The sequence below is a fragment of the Manihot esculenta genome, chromosome 7 (assembly GCF_001659605.2).
Source record: "Manihot esculenta cultivar AM560-2 chromosome 7, M.esculenta_v8, whole genome shotgun sequence".
Lineage (NCBI taxonomy): Eukaryota > Viridiplantae > Streptophyta > Magnoliopsida > Malpighiales > Euphorbiaceae > Manihot > Manihot esculenta.
Genome location: NC_035167.2, coordinates 22,710,461 through 22,725,029, shown reverse-complemented (window position 1 = coordinate 22,725,029; position 14,569 = coordinate 22,710,461). Strand labels below are relative to the sequence as shown.

Below are 14,569 nucleotides of genomic sequence, written 5' to 3'. Positions count from 1 at the left end.
GTTTGAAATAAAAAATTTCACAATAATTCAATTCAATTTATTTCTTTTCTATTAGTTTTTTATTTAGAATGAAAGAATTTTAATTATTTTTCAGAGTGAAATAATTCAATAATTTTTTAGCTTCCAAAATTTTTGTTGTTTAAAAAAAATGAAAGCATGAATGATTTTACTAATATTCATTTGAATTTTTTTCTCACGAATGAATAATGTCAAACGAAGACTTACCAATTAAAACTAATAAAAAAACTAATTAGTATATTTTTTTAGAACTTTAAAAATATTTTAATATATTTTTCAAAATCAAGGGATCAATTAATAAATTTCTCCATACCATATATACTAAATAATAAATTTCTCCTATAATAGTAAATTTTTTATAAATAAATTGAATGAATATGTATTTAAAAAGGTTTTGGAAAGCTAAAGTTCCTCCAAAAGTGCTCAATTTCTGCTGGCGGGCTCTAGTTAATGTTGTCCCTTGCCTCTCGTCACTTCAGTCCAAGAGAGTTCCAGTTGATCCTTCATGCCCGTTGTGTCATGTAGCCCCTGAGAATGTCTTGCATATTCTGATTCAGTGCCCTTTTGCCCGCAGCTGCTGGTTAAGCTCGCCGTTGGGTTGGCCTACGCCTTCTGCATCTTCTTTAAATGAGTGGTTTTCTTTAGCTTTCTCTTCTGCTTCTGTGGAAAATGTCTCCCTTATGCTAATGATCTTATGGGCTTTGTGGCAAAATAGGAACAATGTTGTATGGAAGGGCCAGGGTCAGACTGCGAGTGGTGTGTTCTTCATGGCTCTGAATTTTTTGCAGCAATGGAAAGCAGCCCGGGTCGTGTCCTCAGTAAGCACCATTGTCGACCCGGCTCGCCCGATTTGGTCTCCTCCGCCGCACGGTTGGATCAAGGCGAACATTGACGCCTCTTTAAGCTTGCAACGAGGTTCGGTAGGTTTCGGTTGTGTAATCCGGAAGGATGATGGGAGTTTTGTGGCTGCTAGAGCATGCTCTTTTTATAGCCAGATGGATGCAAAGTGTGCTGAAGCTATAGCATTCCGGGAAGCATTGAGCTGGATTAAAGAGTGTGGATGTGATCGAGTTCTTTTCGAATTAGATGCTCAGGTACTTGTGATGTCAGTTAATTGTGTTTTGTTAGATGATTTATCATTTTTTGGCCTTTTGGTTCAAGATTATAAACTGCTTCTATCTAGTTATGAGGAAGCAAAGTGTGTTTTTGTTCATAGATCTGCGAATGATGTCGCTCATATTCTAGCAACATCGGCTCATTCTGAGTCAGGTTAAGGAGTTTGGATTGATATCCCTCCTCCTCATATTGTTTCTTTGTTCTCTTTGAATTAATGAAGTTTTCTTGTTATTTCAAAAAAAAAAAAGAAATCAATTTGATTGATTAAGATAAAATTTTAAAATTATTAATAATAATCCAATAAAAATTGCAAAGAAAAATAATAGTTTGTTAGAATTTGTAATAGGAAAATCAATATTTGTAGTTTTTAATTTTGGAAATTTTGATTTTGACAAAAAATATAATATATTTAACACATGGACTTGAATATATGAATCGTAATCAATGTTCAAGATATACTCTAGGACCATTATTATTATCACTCGTCTCTAATATAATATATATATTTAGTATGAATTATATTAAGAATTTCATGATCTATATGTGTATCTTTATTTATAGAATTAAAATGCTATATATACTTCTTCAAGTAGAATTTTTAAAGACCAAACACCAAAGTTTTTTTATCCACCAACTTCGGTAATTTATGTGTATTCATAGAAGTGATTTATAATTTTGTGATACTACACCAGCTCTTTCAATAGGTTCAAATATGAAAAACAAGTAGACACGGGTGATTTGATGGGTAAAACTTTTGATACTTATGGATTTAAAGATGTAATCAATGAAAAGAATGAATAATGAGATAAGATCTATATAGCTGGAGGTAGGGGTGTGCAGTATTCGGTTCAAATCGAAAAAATCGATCAAACCGAACCGATTTGAAAATTTAGTTCGGTTTTTTATACATTTTGGTTCGGTTCAGTTTTTAATTTTAAAAATTTTGGTTATTTTGGTTCGGTTCGGTTTTGATCAGAAAAAATTGAAAAAACCGAACCGAACCGATTAGTGATAATAATATGTTTTTCCAATAATATAGAGAAATTAAATCATATAAAGATTAAAATATTTTAATTAAATTTTAAAATATTAAAAATAAAGTGTAAAAAATAAAAAAAAATATTAAAAATAGAAACTGATCAAACCGAACCGAATCAGACCGGTTCGGTTCGATTCGGTTTCTGATCAAAATCGATTCGGTTCGGTTTTTATAAACACTAAAATTTCAATTTTCGGTTTATTTGGTTCGGTTCGATTTTGAACCGAACCGACCGAATGCTCACCCCTAATTGTTACAGCTATCGAACGTCCAATTCTCATAAGGTTTTAGAGTTTTGATAGGATAATAACTCTGTATTTAAGTCTCTTATTTTATAGGAATTGCACTTGAACTAGAACTTAGGATATTTGTATGATTCAGCCTGTTAGGTCTTTCATGTTTAGCTCTGAATTCCATCTCTTTTTGGTAGAGGTACATATCAGTAGTTTCCCCATTTTTATGGATCTTTAGGCTTGTTTTTCTTTGACATGTGTTACTTTGGAGAATATTTCATGGTCGAATCAAGTCTCCTTACAAAACAAGCTTTGATTGATTTAATATATTATCCATGATCATTTCATATGATGCTTTGTTTTTCGATGTTAATGAATGTAACCTGGTTAGGGAAATGAAACATTTCCTCCATAAATGCAACAGCTGGAAGGAAGTTGAAATGATTTATTTCTTTAAATATTATAATTATTTATAAATAAGTTCCTAAATTTAAAAATTAAGTCTTAAATATTATGATTATTTATAAATAAACCCCACTCTTTTATGGCGCATGACAAAATCAATAATTAGACAAACAATCTCAATGCGAATTAGATCCTACTGAGTACATCAAATATGAAAAGTTAGCATTGCATGAATATGCGGCCAATGGAAAGTCTTATTTATAAATAATTATAACGTATAGAGATTAATTTATAAAATTTTAGGGATTATTTATAAATAATTAACACATGATTATTTTCTTTTTTTTTTTATTTTCTCTTTTATATTTCATTTTTTTCCATTCTCTCAAATTTTTTCATTTTTTAGATTTTTCTCATGTAGATTTATAATAATTTTCTTATAAAATTAATAAAATTTAAAATATTAAAGTTAATATTTAATATATAATAGAGTAAAAAAAATTAATAGTTTACCATAATTAAATTATTATTTAATGTAAAATATAATAAAATAAATTAATAATTTAATATAATTTTTTAAATATTTTTTAAAATTAACAACAAATTTAATAATGAAATATAAATTTAATATATTTTTTTATTTTATCAAATTAGTAACAGATTTCTATCCGTTACTAAATTTAGTAACGGATTTAATTTATACATATATTTTAAAATTTTTATTAAATTAGTAACAAATTTTAAATTCGTTACTAAATTCTATTATAAATTCGTTACTAAATCCGTTACAGAATTAGTAACGGATTGGTAATCGGTTACTATTGCATTAGCAACGAGATTCATAGTAACGGATATAAATTCATTACTAGGGGTGTAAATGAGCCAAACCGTTCTGAGCTATTCGAGGTTCGATTCGATAAAAGCTCGACCGAGTTCGACTCGATTTCTAAACGAGCCAAGCTCGAGCTTAATTTTTAGGCTCGTTTAGTAAACGAGCCAAGCTCGAGCTTAATTTTTAGGCTCGTTTAGTAAACGAGCCAAGCTTGAGCTCCATAATATTCGGCTCGTTAAGGCTTGTGAGCTCGACTCATTTCTGAGTTCATGAGCAGGCTCGCGAATAGGCTCATGAACAGTCTCGTTAAGTAAACTGAAATTACTATCATAAGAGAAATAAACTAAACCCTGCATATACTTTCATGAGCCAAATCTGAATTTTTTAAAATTCAGCTCTATATAGTTTAGTTATACTCTTAAACTTGCATATATTTAGATCATTAAGATTTAAAAACTCATCTTTATAAGTTTACATACTAATTTATAGATATACTTATTTAACTAAAATTATTTTAGTTTTAAACTTATTAGTTTTAAACTAAAACTCATTATACATGTAAATAAATTAAATTACTCGTGAACTATTTGAGACTCAGCTCGATAAAAGCTCGACTCAGCTCGATAAAAGCTCGATTCGTCTAAACTCGTTTGCTAAACGAGCCAAGCTTGAACTTCTTAATACTCGGCTCGAGTTCGATATGAGTAAAGCTCGAATTCGGCTCGAGCTCGAAAAAATTTTAACGAACCAAGCTTGAGCTCTTCAAAGCTCGGCTCGGCTCAGTTCTTTTACACCCCTATTCGTTACTAATCCGTTACTAAACAGGTTAGTAACGGATTTTTCATTAATTAGTAACAAAAAAATTCATTACTAATCTAGAAAAATCTTGTAGTGGATAGGATTAATTTGTAAAATGTAAGGATCAAGTTATAAATCCTTCTTTGTAAATAATTATAAATTTTGAAACAATTTGTAAAATTATAGGATTATTTGTAAATAATTAAAATATTCAAAATTAATTTCTAAAATATGAATACTTATTTATAAATAAGTATATTATTTAAGAACAACTTGTAAAATTTCATGTATTTATTTGTAAATAGTTAAAATATTAGGGATAACTTATAAAAATATAAGAACTTATTTATAAATAAGCATATTATTTTGCTTTAAAAAAAAGCATATTTTTTAGAATCAATTTATAAAAATATAGATACTTTCTAATAAATAGTTAAAATATTTACTATAAATTTGTGATAATATTAAGATGAATTAAGAAAATATATATGAAAATTTAAATTATGGAACTAAAATGTAGATTTAATTAAACGTTGGAAATTTTATTATTTTATATGAAAAGCATATACTAAAAATTTTTTGGTCTAATAATAAATTTACTGTTATTCAAACTAAATTATAGGTTTTTTTTAAATATTAAAAACTCAATAATAAAATTTTAAAAATATAAGAATTGAATTTTACATTTTATTAAAGTATAAGGATTAAATTGTAATTTATTTTTCATATTTTATTTTTAAAATGAAAAATAAAAAAAAATAAAATTAATTGATTTCTTAATATTAAAAAATATATTTGAGATATTAAAAAATTTATTAATTAATTTTTTTATTAATTTTAATCGATAACTATTTTTTTAATTATTTAGATCATATTAAAAAAATTATTAATTATATTTTTTAGTTGTATAAAAAGTGTATTAATTAATTTTTTGATATGGTAAATATTTTAAATTTTTATATAATATTTAATATATAAAATTAATAGATAATTTAATAATTTTTTCAAAAAATTTTAAAAATATTAAATTTATTTTTTAAAATTGAAAAATTAAATAATAAATTTTAAATTTTTATACAATATTGAATATGTAAAATTAATAGACAATTTAATAAAATTTTTGAAAAATTTTAGAAATATTTAATTAATTTTTTAAAATTAAAAAATTAATCAATTAATTTGAAGAAACTAAATAGTAATTTTTTTCAAAAGAAAATATGTTTATTCTGGCGAGCGTGCCAAGATTGGCAGAAATCTGGGAAAATGGGATATGGATGCCACACAAGCGATCAATTAAGCAAAGACGTGCAGCTCAAAAGAAAACAAAAAAAGAGAAAAGCAAAGACAACAGAAAAGGTGCAAGATTAATAGCTTTGTCTCAATAAACCATCCAATACCGTCAGAAGGAGAAGTAGAAGAAGAGGAAGATAGATTGAAAAAAAAAAAGCTTACATATATAACATGTTGAGGAAATTGGCGAGAAAAGCAATTTCAGCCTCTATAAAATTGGATTCACATCCATGGCAAGCAAACCCAATTCATGTTCTCCCGCAGCGAAGACCCTTCTGCCTGGGAGTCCTTCCCAATGGTGTCGACAGAAACTCTGAGGCGTTTATTGGCAATTCCGGTGCCATGGATGATCTCATATCTGAACTTCAATCCCACATAAACAAGGTACATGATAGTTGTATTAAACACTTATATGTGCATGTATTTGTATGGGTGAAGGATAAAGTGGATTGTTTCTTTATTTAAGGTTCTGGCTGGAGGAGGAGATGTAGCTGTGAAAAGGAATAGAAGTAGAAACAAGCTTTTACCCAGAGAAAGAATTGATAGGCTAATTGACCCTGGATCTTCATTCCTTGAGCTCTCACAGGTTTTGGATTTCTTTTCTTTTCTTTTCTTTTAGCCTCTTTTTGGATGCTGAGAATAGAAACGTGGAAAGAAAGTGATTAGAATTTTGGTTTATAAAAAGCTACAGCTTTTTGGATTTGGAAGAAATTAGTCTGCAATTTTATTTTAAATAATAATAATAATAATAATAATTTAATAGGCGTTGATGCAATCCATATTTTCAGTTTGAGGAAGCTATAAGACTGTAAATAACACTTAACATGTCATTATTTAGATTATGATTATGCTCTAAGTGCTTCTTGGAATCATTTAGCTTATGGTTTCTTGAGGGTCAGTGATACCTTAACCGGAATAAGCTACAAAAATGCCTTTCTATCTCCCATATTTGCTAGGGCTAAGGTTCTTTTTTTTTGGTGTAGTAATATGTATTCATTTACTTAGCTTTCTGTGACAAATAACATTAGTTTTCTTCTTGGCATTTGTTTATTTTTGGGTTAACTCACCTAAAATGCAAATAAAATATGATTTGAACCTTGAGATAATTGTCAAACTCACAAAATGACATATGTAAAGGTTTTGAATTAAGAAATTGGGTATAGAATTTCAGCTGTACCTTCTCTAGTACAGACTAGGTACTTGCATTTTTTCAAAGGCATTGTGCAATGGATTAGTGAAGTATAATCTTTGTTTTTTCCAGTAGCTGAGGCAAACAATATGTGTGGTTTTCATTTTGAGTGTCATCTGATCAGTGGATCGTCTCTCTTGGTTTTTCAAGATCTCAGCACTGTGCTTGTTAGATATTGTAATTCTTCAGTATAGTAGGTATCAGACCACAACAACATCACCATATTGTTGATGCCAGTGGCAGCACAAGTGTACACTCATACTTGATTTTCCACCAGCAATCTGCTGTGAAGTTAATGTGGGCATAACCTGTCTGGATAATCATGCTGGGTTTTCTTTTTATAGTTAGAAGATCTAATTATGCATCTCCAACGTATTTTGTGATACCTCTGCTTCTTATTTTACATTTGATGTATTAAGCTTGCAGGCCACGAACTATATGGAGATTCCTTACCATCAGCAGGAATAATAACAGGAATTGGTGCAGTTCATGGTCGCCTTTGTATGTTTGTTGCAAATGACCCTACAGTTAAGGGGGGAACTTATTACCCAATCACAGTGAAGAAACATCTTAGGGCACAAGAAATTGCTGCCCGTTGCAAACTACCATGTATATATCTTGTTGACAGTGGAGGCGCTTTTCTTCCAAAGCAGGCTGAGGTCTTCCCTGACAGGGATAATTTTGGTAGAATCTTCTACAATCAGGCTGTAATGTCTGCTGAAGGCATTCCTCAAATTGCACTGGTGTTGGGTTCCTGCACTGCTGGCGGTGCATATATTCCTGCAATGGCTGATGAAAGTGTAATGGTCAAAGGGAATGCAACCATATTTCTAGCTGGACCACCACTTGTGAAGGTTAGTTCCAAACTGCTAGTGTTTCAAATTACTTGATGCTGTAGCTACCAATATTTTCTTTTTATATTTTGTATTGGCTATAAATGATAGCATGGCATATGTGGATATGCATTTTCGCATGCATGTAACTCACTGCAAAATGAGAAAAAGAAAACGGTACAAGGAATGCAAATACTCCCTCCCAAACAGATTCAATTAAAGAGGGAGTGGAGAAGGTTCTTGATCTGTGTTTTATGTGTATGGAACTTACATATTTAAATTCTTGGAAATTTGAAACTATCTAAAGGAGAAGTTGTGATAGGCTGCTACGGGAGAGGAAGTCTCTGCAGAGGATTTGGGAGGTGCTGCTCTTCATTGCAAGACGTCTGGGGTGTCAGACTATTTTGCTCAAGGTATGCATGATCATGTGATTACTATACTTCCTCTTATTTGCCATTTGATGATTTTTTTTCAGTGTTCCATTCTAAGACAAATCCTAGTTTATGCTAGCATGATATATTAGTTATAGAATGTTATACGATGAGTTCTTAAGTGAAAGATGAATATTGAAATGTAATTTTGTGGTTCTCTCACTTTCTCTGCAAAAGAGATGGTGCAAATCTATTCTTTTTCTTAATTGACCACATGCTTGGTGTTGAATCCCACATCGGTTGTGTGAAAGGGGTAATGTGCCCCTTATATGGGCTATAGGCACTTCTCCCCCTTGAGCTAGCTTTTGGGGTGAGTTAGGCCTGGCCCAAATTTAACATGGTATTAGAGCCTCCCCATCCGATGTTGGGCGCCCCATAAATGTGCCACGCACCAGTAAAAATTCTGGGCGTGACGGGGTGTGTTGAATCCCACATCGGTTGTGGAAAAGGGTAATGTGCCCCTTATATGGGCTATAGGCACTCCTCCCCCTTGAGCTAGCTTTTGGGGTGAGTTAGGCCTGGCCCAAATTTAACACTTGGTATCTTCTTGTAGATGAATTGCATGGACTTGCTCTTGGGAGAAGCATCATCAAGAACTTGCACATGGCTGGAAAACAAGGGTTGATAAATGGATTGATAAATGGATTGAATAATCTTAATCTTGAGTATGAGGAACCATTATATGATGTAAAGGAGCTTCGTTCCATTGCACCAGCTGACCTTAAGCAGGCCTTCGATATCCGCTCTGTTATTGCTCGAATTGTTGATGGTAGTGAATTTGATGAATTCAAGAAATTGTATGGAACTGTGAGGACAATTCAATCACTTGACTTCTTAATCTTTATGAATTGTCCTTGTGATATCTATTAATGATTTGATTCTGTTGCGTTTTAACAGACGCTCGTAACAGGTTTTGCTAGAATTTTTGGGCAACCGGTTGGCATCATTGGAAACAATGGGATATTGTTTAATGAATCTGCTCTAAAGGGCACTCATTTCATTGAACTATGCAGTCAACGTAACATTCCTTTGGTTTTCCTTCAGAACATCACTGGATTCATGGTATGTTAATCCTTCTTGCTTTCAAACAATCTGTTGGTGGAAATTTCTGATTTTGTTTATGTACTGTTATGAGAATGAAGATACTGAACCAACTGACACAGTAGAACTATTATGTTTTTAGCTTATGAAATTTCAAACACATACTTTAGCGTGGGGATTCTAGACAAATGTCGGCAAACTGAGGGTCAGAAATAATGTAGGTGAAAAAGGAAAAATTAAATGGCTGATATGAGGGCATTAGTAAATATTGACATGGAATTCACTATGAAAGGAGAGAAATGAAGAAAGAAAATGAGAATGAAGGATTCAACAAATGTGGATTCATTATCTCTAATTAAAATGAAGACAAAAGATCCAAGCATTTAACTGAAAACTAGTAAAAGATATCTGCTTTGCTTGTTCTCACCAATATCCTTTTGCATGGATATGCTTCAAGTAACCAATGTGAGGTTTTCACATTTTTGACATTTTCCCTTTTACCAATTGATATGTGAAAAGCTTGAGTGACCTTTCACGTAATCCGGGCTGGAAAGTTTAAATGCATTATCTTCTAGATTGGAAAAAAGTTATGTAGGTTGCAGGACAAATTATTGCTAGCTTTGTTTTATAAAGTTATTTAAATATTTCCTAAATTATATGTCGTTGATTGTCTTGTTTATTATATTGTTTCAGATATTACATGATTCTTTTACTTTAATATAATCATTGTGTTAAATTTGGGCCAGGACTAACTCACCCCAAAAGCTAGCTCAAGGGGGAGGAGTGCCTATAGCCCATATAAGGGGCACATTACCCCTTTCCACAACAGATGTGAGATTCAACACACCCTCTCACGCCCAGAATTTTTTACTGGTGCGTGGCACATTTATGGGGCGCCCAACATCGGATGGGGAGGCTCTGATACCATGTTAAATTTGGGCCAGGTCTAACTCACCCCAAAAGCTAGCTCAAGGGGGAGGAATGCCTATAGACCATATAAGGGGCACATTACCCCTTTCCACAACCGATGTGAGATTTAACACATTGCATTTGTTATGTGTTTAGAGCTTAATCCTAATTATTTAGCGTAGGATAGAATGCGTGTTAGTTTCCATTATGTCTAATGGATGGGTCAAATACATTATTCAAAAGAGTTCAAATATTGAATAAGTCTATTAGCTATAGATTTTAATTTATTTTTTCAGCAACAAACCGATTGCTTTTATCTAGTAGTTCCTTATCATGTTTCTATTGTCTTATTCGGTTTTTCTATCCAATGATTGCTTGCATGAAACTTCTACTTTTAATTAGAAGTACTAGGATTATGTGAACTTCCATTGTACAAGTGGTTTCTCGTTATTCAATAAAACAAAAGGATTAATTATACACTTATCAAGATTTAATACTCTCTCATTAACAAGTCTGAGTTGTTAAGAGATCATTCTAATGAGCTCCTTTCTTGTCAATCTCCCATGATGAGACCTGTAAACTGGGAACATAACAAATTTGTATCAGTGCCAGTCATTATGTATGATCCAACAAATTTAGAAGAGAAGCTAAATTCTTTCATGCAATGATTTGAGCACGTTTAAATGACTTAGCTCATCAAATTTATGAGCTAGTTCGAACCTTCTATAGGAGGGCGAGCTAGAACCAAGCTTAAACAAATAGCAACTAGCAGAATTTTGGTCAACAAGCTAATGAGAAGATGGAAGGACATGTGGTGTCTCGATATGCCAAACTCGACTTTTCCTCGTGTGATGGCATAGATGACCCATTATTATCGTACATTTTGGGATCTACAAAATTGGATGTAATAGACCATGCTCTAAAAGAACGTGATTTAATTTTGAGTGAATTCAGATACATTTACAGCCAATTGAGGCATGCATGAAAGAGTATTATGATAAGAGGCATAGAGTTGTTGCGTTTGATCCAGACACCTGAGTTTGGGAAGTATTAATCAGTTAGCAAGTCTGTCCTGAATTCGAAATCACATAGGAGTCTATTGATTATTTTCAGGCTGAATATCCTATCTTTGCCTTTGAAGGCAAGCTCCTTCTCCAGGAGAGGAGTGATGTTATGGATATAATAAATAAATTGTTCAATAGAATCCAGATATTGAATAAGTCTATCAGATATAGTAGATTATATTTTATTTTATCAGCAACAAATAGATTGCTTATCTAGTAGTTTATTAGATTTCTGTTATCTTATCTTAATAGTTTCTTATCCAATAATAGCTTGTACTAGACTTCTATTTTAATTGTGTGAAACTCCACTGTGTAAGTGGTTTCTCTTTATTCAATAAAAACAAACAGATTAATTATAAACACATTGAGATTCAAGACTCTCATTTACGAGCTTGAGGTGTTAGAGCTCCCTTTCAATGAGTTTCTTTCTTGTCAATCATCCATGACAAGATCTGTGAATTGAGAACATAATAGTTTCCTTTCCATCAAAAGTAGAGAAATACTTGTGCAGACTAATCCTACCATGCGGCTATGGAGTAATTCAAGGATATTTTCTCAAATTATCTGCAATTCAAGGATAATTATAGATAATTGATAAATGCATATATCACTATCCTAACAGTGTGGTACCACTGATATAGTGTATGAATGATGTGGTAGATTAAGTCTACCTAAGAATTTATCTTAAAAGTGGTAGCTGTGTGATATTTTCTTTGTTTTTCCTCTATGTTTCTTAAATTATGGTGCAGTTTCTTTTCTGTGTTGCTTTGATTGTGGGGATAGTTTTCTTAGTATAGCTACCAAGTTAGATTTTGTGTCCATTAATTTATAATTTAAGAATGAAAAGGAGAAAGTAGTTTCACAAGTTTGAGTTTCCTTAGAAATTGGGAATCATAGAGTTCTCTAATTCTCTCTGATTTCCAAAATCCAAAATAAGTCGCAGAGGAAAGAAAACTTAGGAAAATAATTTCCCAGCTAGCTGATCCTCTCTTTGATTTTCTGTTAGATTGTTCCATAACAAGATTAGTTTGTCAGTGCTGCAACAGTGTTGCTTTTGGTTCAACCATGATTTGCTTCTGTTTCACTTTTGAAAATAAAAACAAATTTTTAGATAATAAACTGGTTTAAATTGACAGCAGTGTGGAACAATGCCACCATTTTCATTTGGCAGGTTGGTTCAAGGTCTGAGGCAAATGGTATAGCAAAATCTGGTGCAAAAATGGTGATGGCAGTTTCTTGTGCAAAGGTTGGTTTTTTCCTTTTTTTCCTGTTTTTTCATTTCCTTCCAATTTATCTTCACTTCTGTGTAAATTGAATGATAGTTCAGCAATAAAATTACTAAAATTGTGAGTACACAGATATTTTTTATGATTATTATGCTGTGATTCACAGAGAAAAATGATCTTATCGTATCTGATTAATGCTTGTACAGGTCCCCAAGATAACTATCATTGTTGGTGGAAGCTTTGGTGCTGGAAACTATGCGATGTGTGGTCGTGCATATAGCCCTGATTTCTTGTTTCTTTGGCCAAATGCTAGAATCTCTGTGATGGGTGGTGCTCAGGTAGTACCTGAACTTCCTTTTACATTAAGAGGTTAACAGTCTTTCATGTGTTTGCTTTATGTGAACAATTACATTTACAAATGAAACATTTAAATGATTATGAGAATCTGACGTGATTTGTCCAACAAAATTTTTCCTGTGCCTTTTTTTTTTCGTTTTTATTTTTCTGTGCTAGCCTAATGGTTAGCACTGAGGCCTGGAAGATGTTAAGTTTGTTGTTTGCTATCAGCTTCTTGCACGTTGAGGTTTCCAGGCTACCTCAAGGGTCCAAGGGGCGATTAGTCCCAATTTTGGCTGTCCTTAGTAGGCCCTTCAATGGTCCTTCTTGAATTGCTACAGTTTGGATCACATATTTGTGTCAATATGGATTGTGTATCAGTGCATTTGACAGGATATGCCTAACTTTGGACCCCAAAACTGATAATAGTATTTGTTTATAATGAACACTGATTGATTCATTTAGGAATGCAAAACATTCAAAAATTACTCCAGCAACTTCAACTTGGGTTGCTGTATTTTTTTTTCCCTGCACATGTTATTTATTCTCCTCTCAGAAATTGTTAGGTCTTTTCCTTTTTGTTTCTGAATTTCCATGGTAATTTCTTAGTAGATTATAATTTCTTAGCCCTGTAATCTGTTGCTCTTTGAGTTCTGATTTACTTGTTTTGCTTGGAAATTTTCAGGCTGCTGGTGTACTGTCCCAAATAGAAATGGCAAACAAGAAAAAGCAAGGAATTCAGGTGCCTTGACTTTCTTAAACATTTTCGAGTCCACAAACCAAATCTTAGGCTCCATTTGTTTACATAAAATGTTTTCTAGGACAACATTTCTAGCATTTTCTAACCTTTGGGGTACTTGCGAAAATTGATTAATGAACAATATTTCCCTTGTCAACAAGAAAATTAAGTCATTTCAAAGGAAAATTGCTTCCACAGAGTCATTTTCTAGAGTTTTAAGGATTTTATTAGCATTATTAAACTTTCTATACAAAAGTTCATCCACAATTTTTTTTAACGTTGCAATCAAACAATAGAAAATAAGTTATTTTCTTGAAAAATATGTTCAAAACACAGTTATTTTCCTCGAAGCAAATGGAGCCTTAGTGATGCTTACTGTGTATTTTGCGTTGCAGTGGACAAAGGAAGAAGAGGAAAGATTCAAGACAAAGGTGGTGGAGGCGTATGAGAGGGAAGGAAACTGTTATTATTCCACTGCGAGGCTATGGGATGATGGAATAATTGATCCTGCTGATACAAGGAAAATCTTAGGTCTATGCATCTCTGCTTCCATGAACCGTCCTTTAGAAGATACTAAATTTGGTGTTTTTAGAATGTAAACTTGCAACTTTAGGACTGAATTGCAAAACAAAAATGTAATATCTCTTGGTAGAATAAGAGCAGCAGTAGGCAAATGCTTTCTGCTCATTGTTCATTACTTCAAATGTGTTCTTTTATTGTTGGTTTGTTATCGTAATATGCTGCCAAGAATTCACTGGATGCCCAAAACCGGGAGAAATCACATGAAGTAGTAATATTTTTTTTCCAAAGGAAGTAGTGATTCAATGTTGGTATATTATATGCAGTAATAAGGGTTTACATTTTAATTTTTAACTTTCTATTATATTTAATTGATCGATTTTTATATTTTTAAAATAAAATATTTAAATTTATATATTTTTAATCAATCTAAAAATCAGTCTTTTTATCTATTTGACATGTTATTAGGTTAAAATTTGGTGCGTGTTCAAATATATGAAAAGGTAAATTTCTTTTTAAAATATTAGATCAAAGATAAATTTCTTTCTAAA

The 14,569-nt window shown here is 31.9% G+C and overlaps 2 protein-coding genes across 2 annotated transcripts; both read left to right on the top strand.

Moving 5' to 3' along the window:
• The first annotated feature begins 395 nt into the window (after nt 1-395).
• LOC110618999 lies at nt 396-1,935 on the top strand. The gene is made up of 2 exons (XM_021762263.2): nt 396-1,072; nt 1,827-1,935. The coding sequence occupies exons 1-2, from the start codon at nt 396-398 to the stop codon at nt 1,933-1,935; spliced, it is 786 nt and encodes a 261-aa protein (XP_021617955.2).
• A 3,751-nt stretch (nt 1,936-5,686) lies between these two features.
• On the top strand, nt 5,687-14,196 carry LOC110619294 (methylcrotonoyl-CoA carboxylase beta chain, mitochondrial). The gene is made up of 10 exons (XM_021762644.2): nt 5,687-6,115; nt 6,198-6,317; nt 7,340-7,774; nt 8,076-8,166; nt 8,738-8,991; nt 9,082-9,246; nt 12,370-12,444; nt 12,631-12,762; nt 13,446-13,502; nt 13,895-14,196. The coding sequence occupies exons 1-10, from the start codon at nt 5,903-5,905 to the stop codon at nt 14,096-14,098; spliced, it is 1,746 nt and encodes a 581-aa protein (XP_021618336.1). The 5' UTR covers nt 5,687-5,902; the 3' UTR covers nt 14,099-14,196.
• Nucleotides 14,197-14,569: the final 373 nt, after the last annotated feature.

Bases quoted from the DNA above. Each gene is read 5' to 3' on its own strand.
- LOC110618999 (XM_021762263.2), top strand. From the start codon at position 396: ATGTATTTAAAAAGGTTTTGGAAAGCTAAAGTTCCTCCAAAAGTGCTC. The intron at 1,073-1,826 runs GTGTGGATGTGA...ATACTACACCAG, and splicing joins GCATTGAGCTGGATTAAAGA to CTCTTTCAATAGGTTCAAAT.
- LOC110619294 (XM_021762644.2), top strand. From the start codon at position 5,903: ATGTTGAGGAAATTGGCGAGAAAAGCAATTTCAGCCTCTATAAAATTG. The intron at 8,992-9,081 runs GTGAGGACAATT...GCGTTTTAACAG, and splicing joins TCAAGAAATTGTATGGAACT to ACGCTCGTAACAGGTTTTGC. The intron at 13,503-13,894 runs GTGCCTTGACTT...TTTGCGTTGCAG, and splicing joins AGAAAAAGCAAGGAATTCAG to TGGACAAAGGAAGAAGAGGA.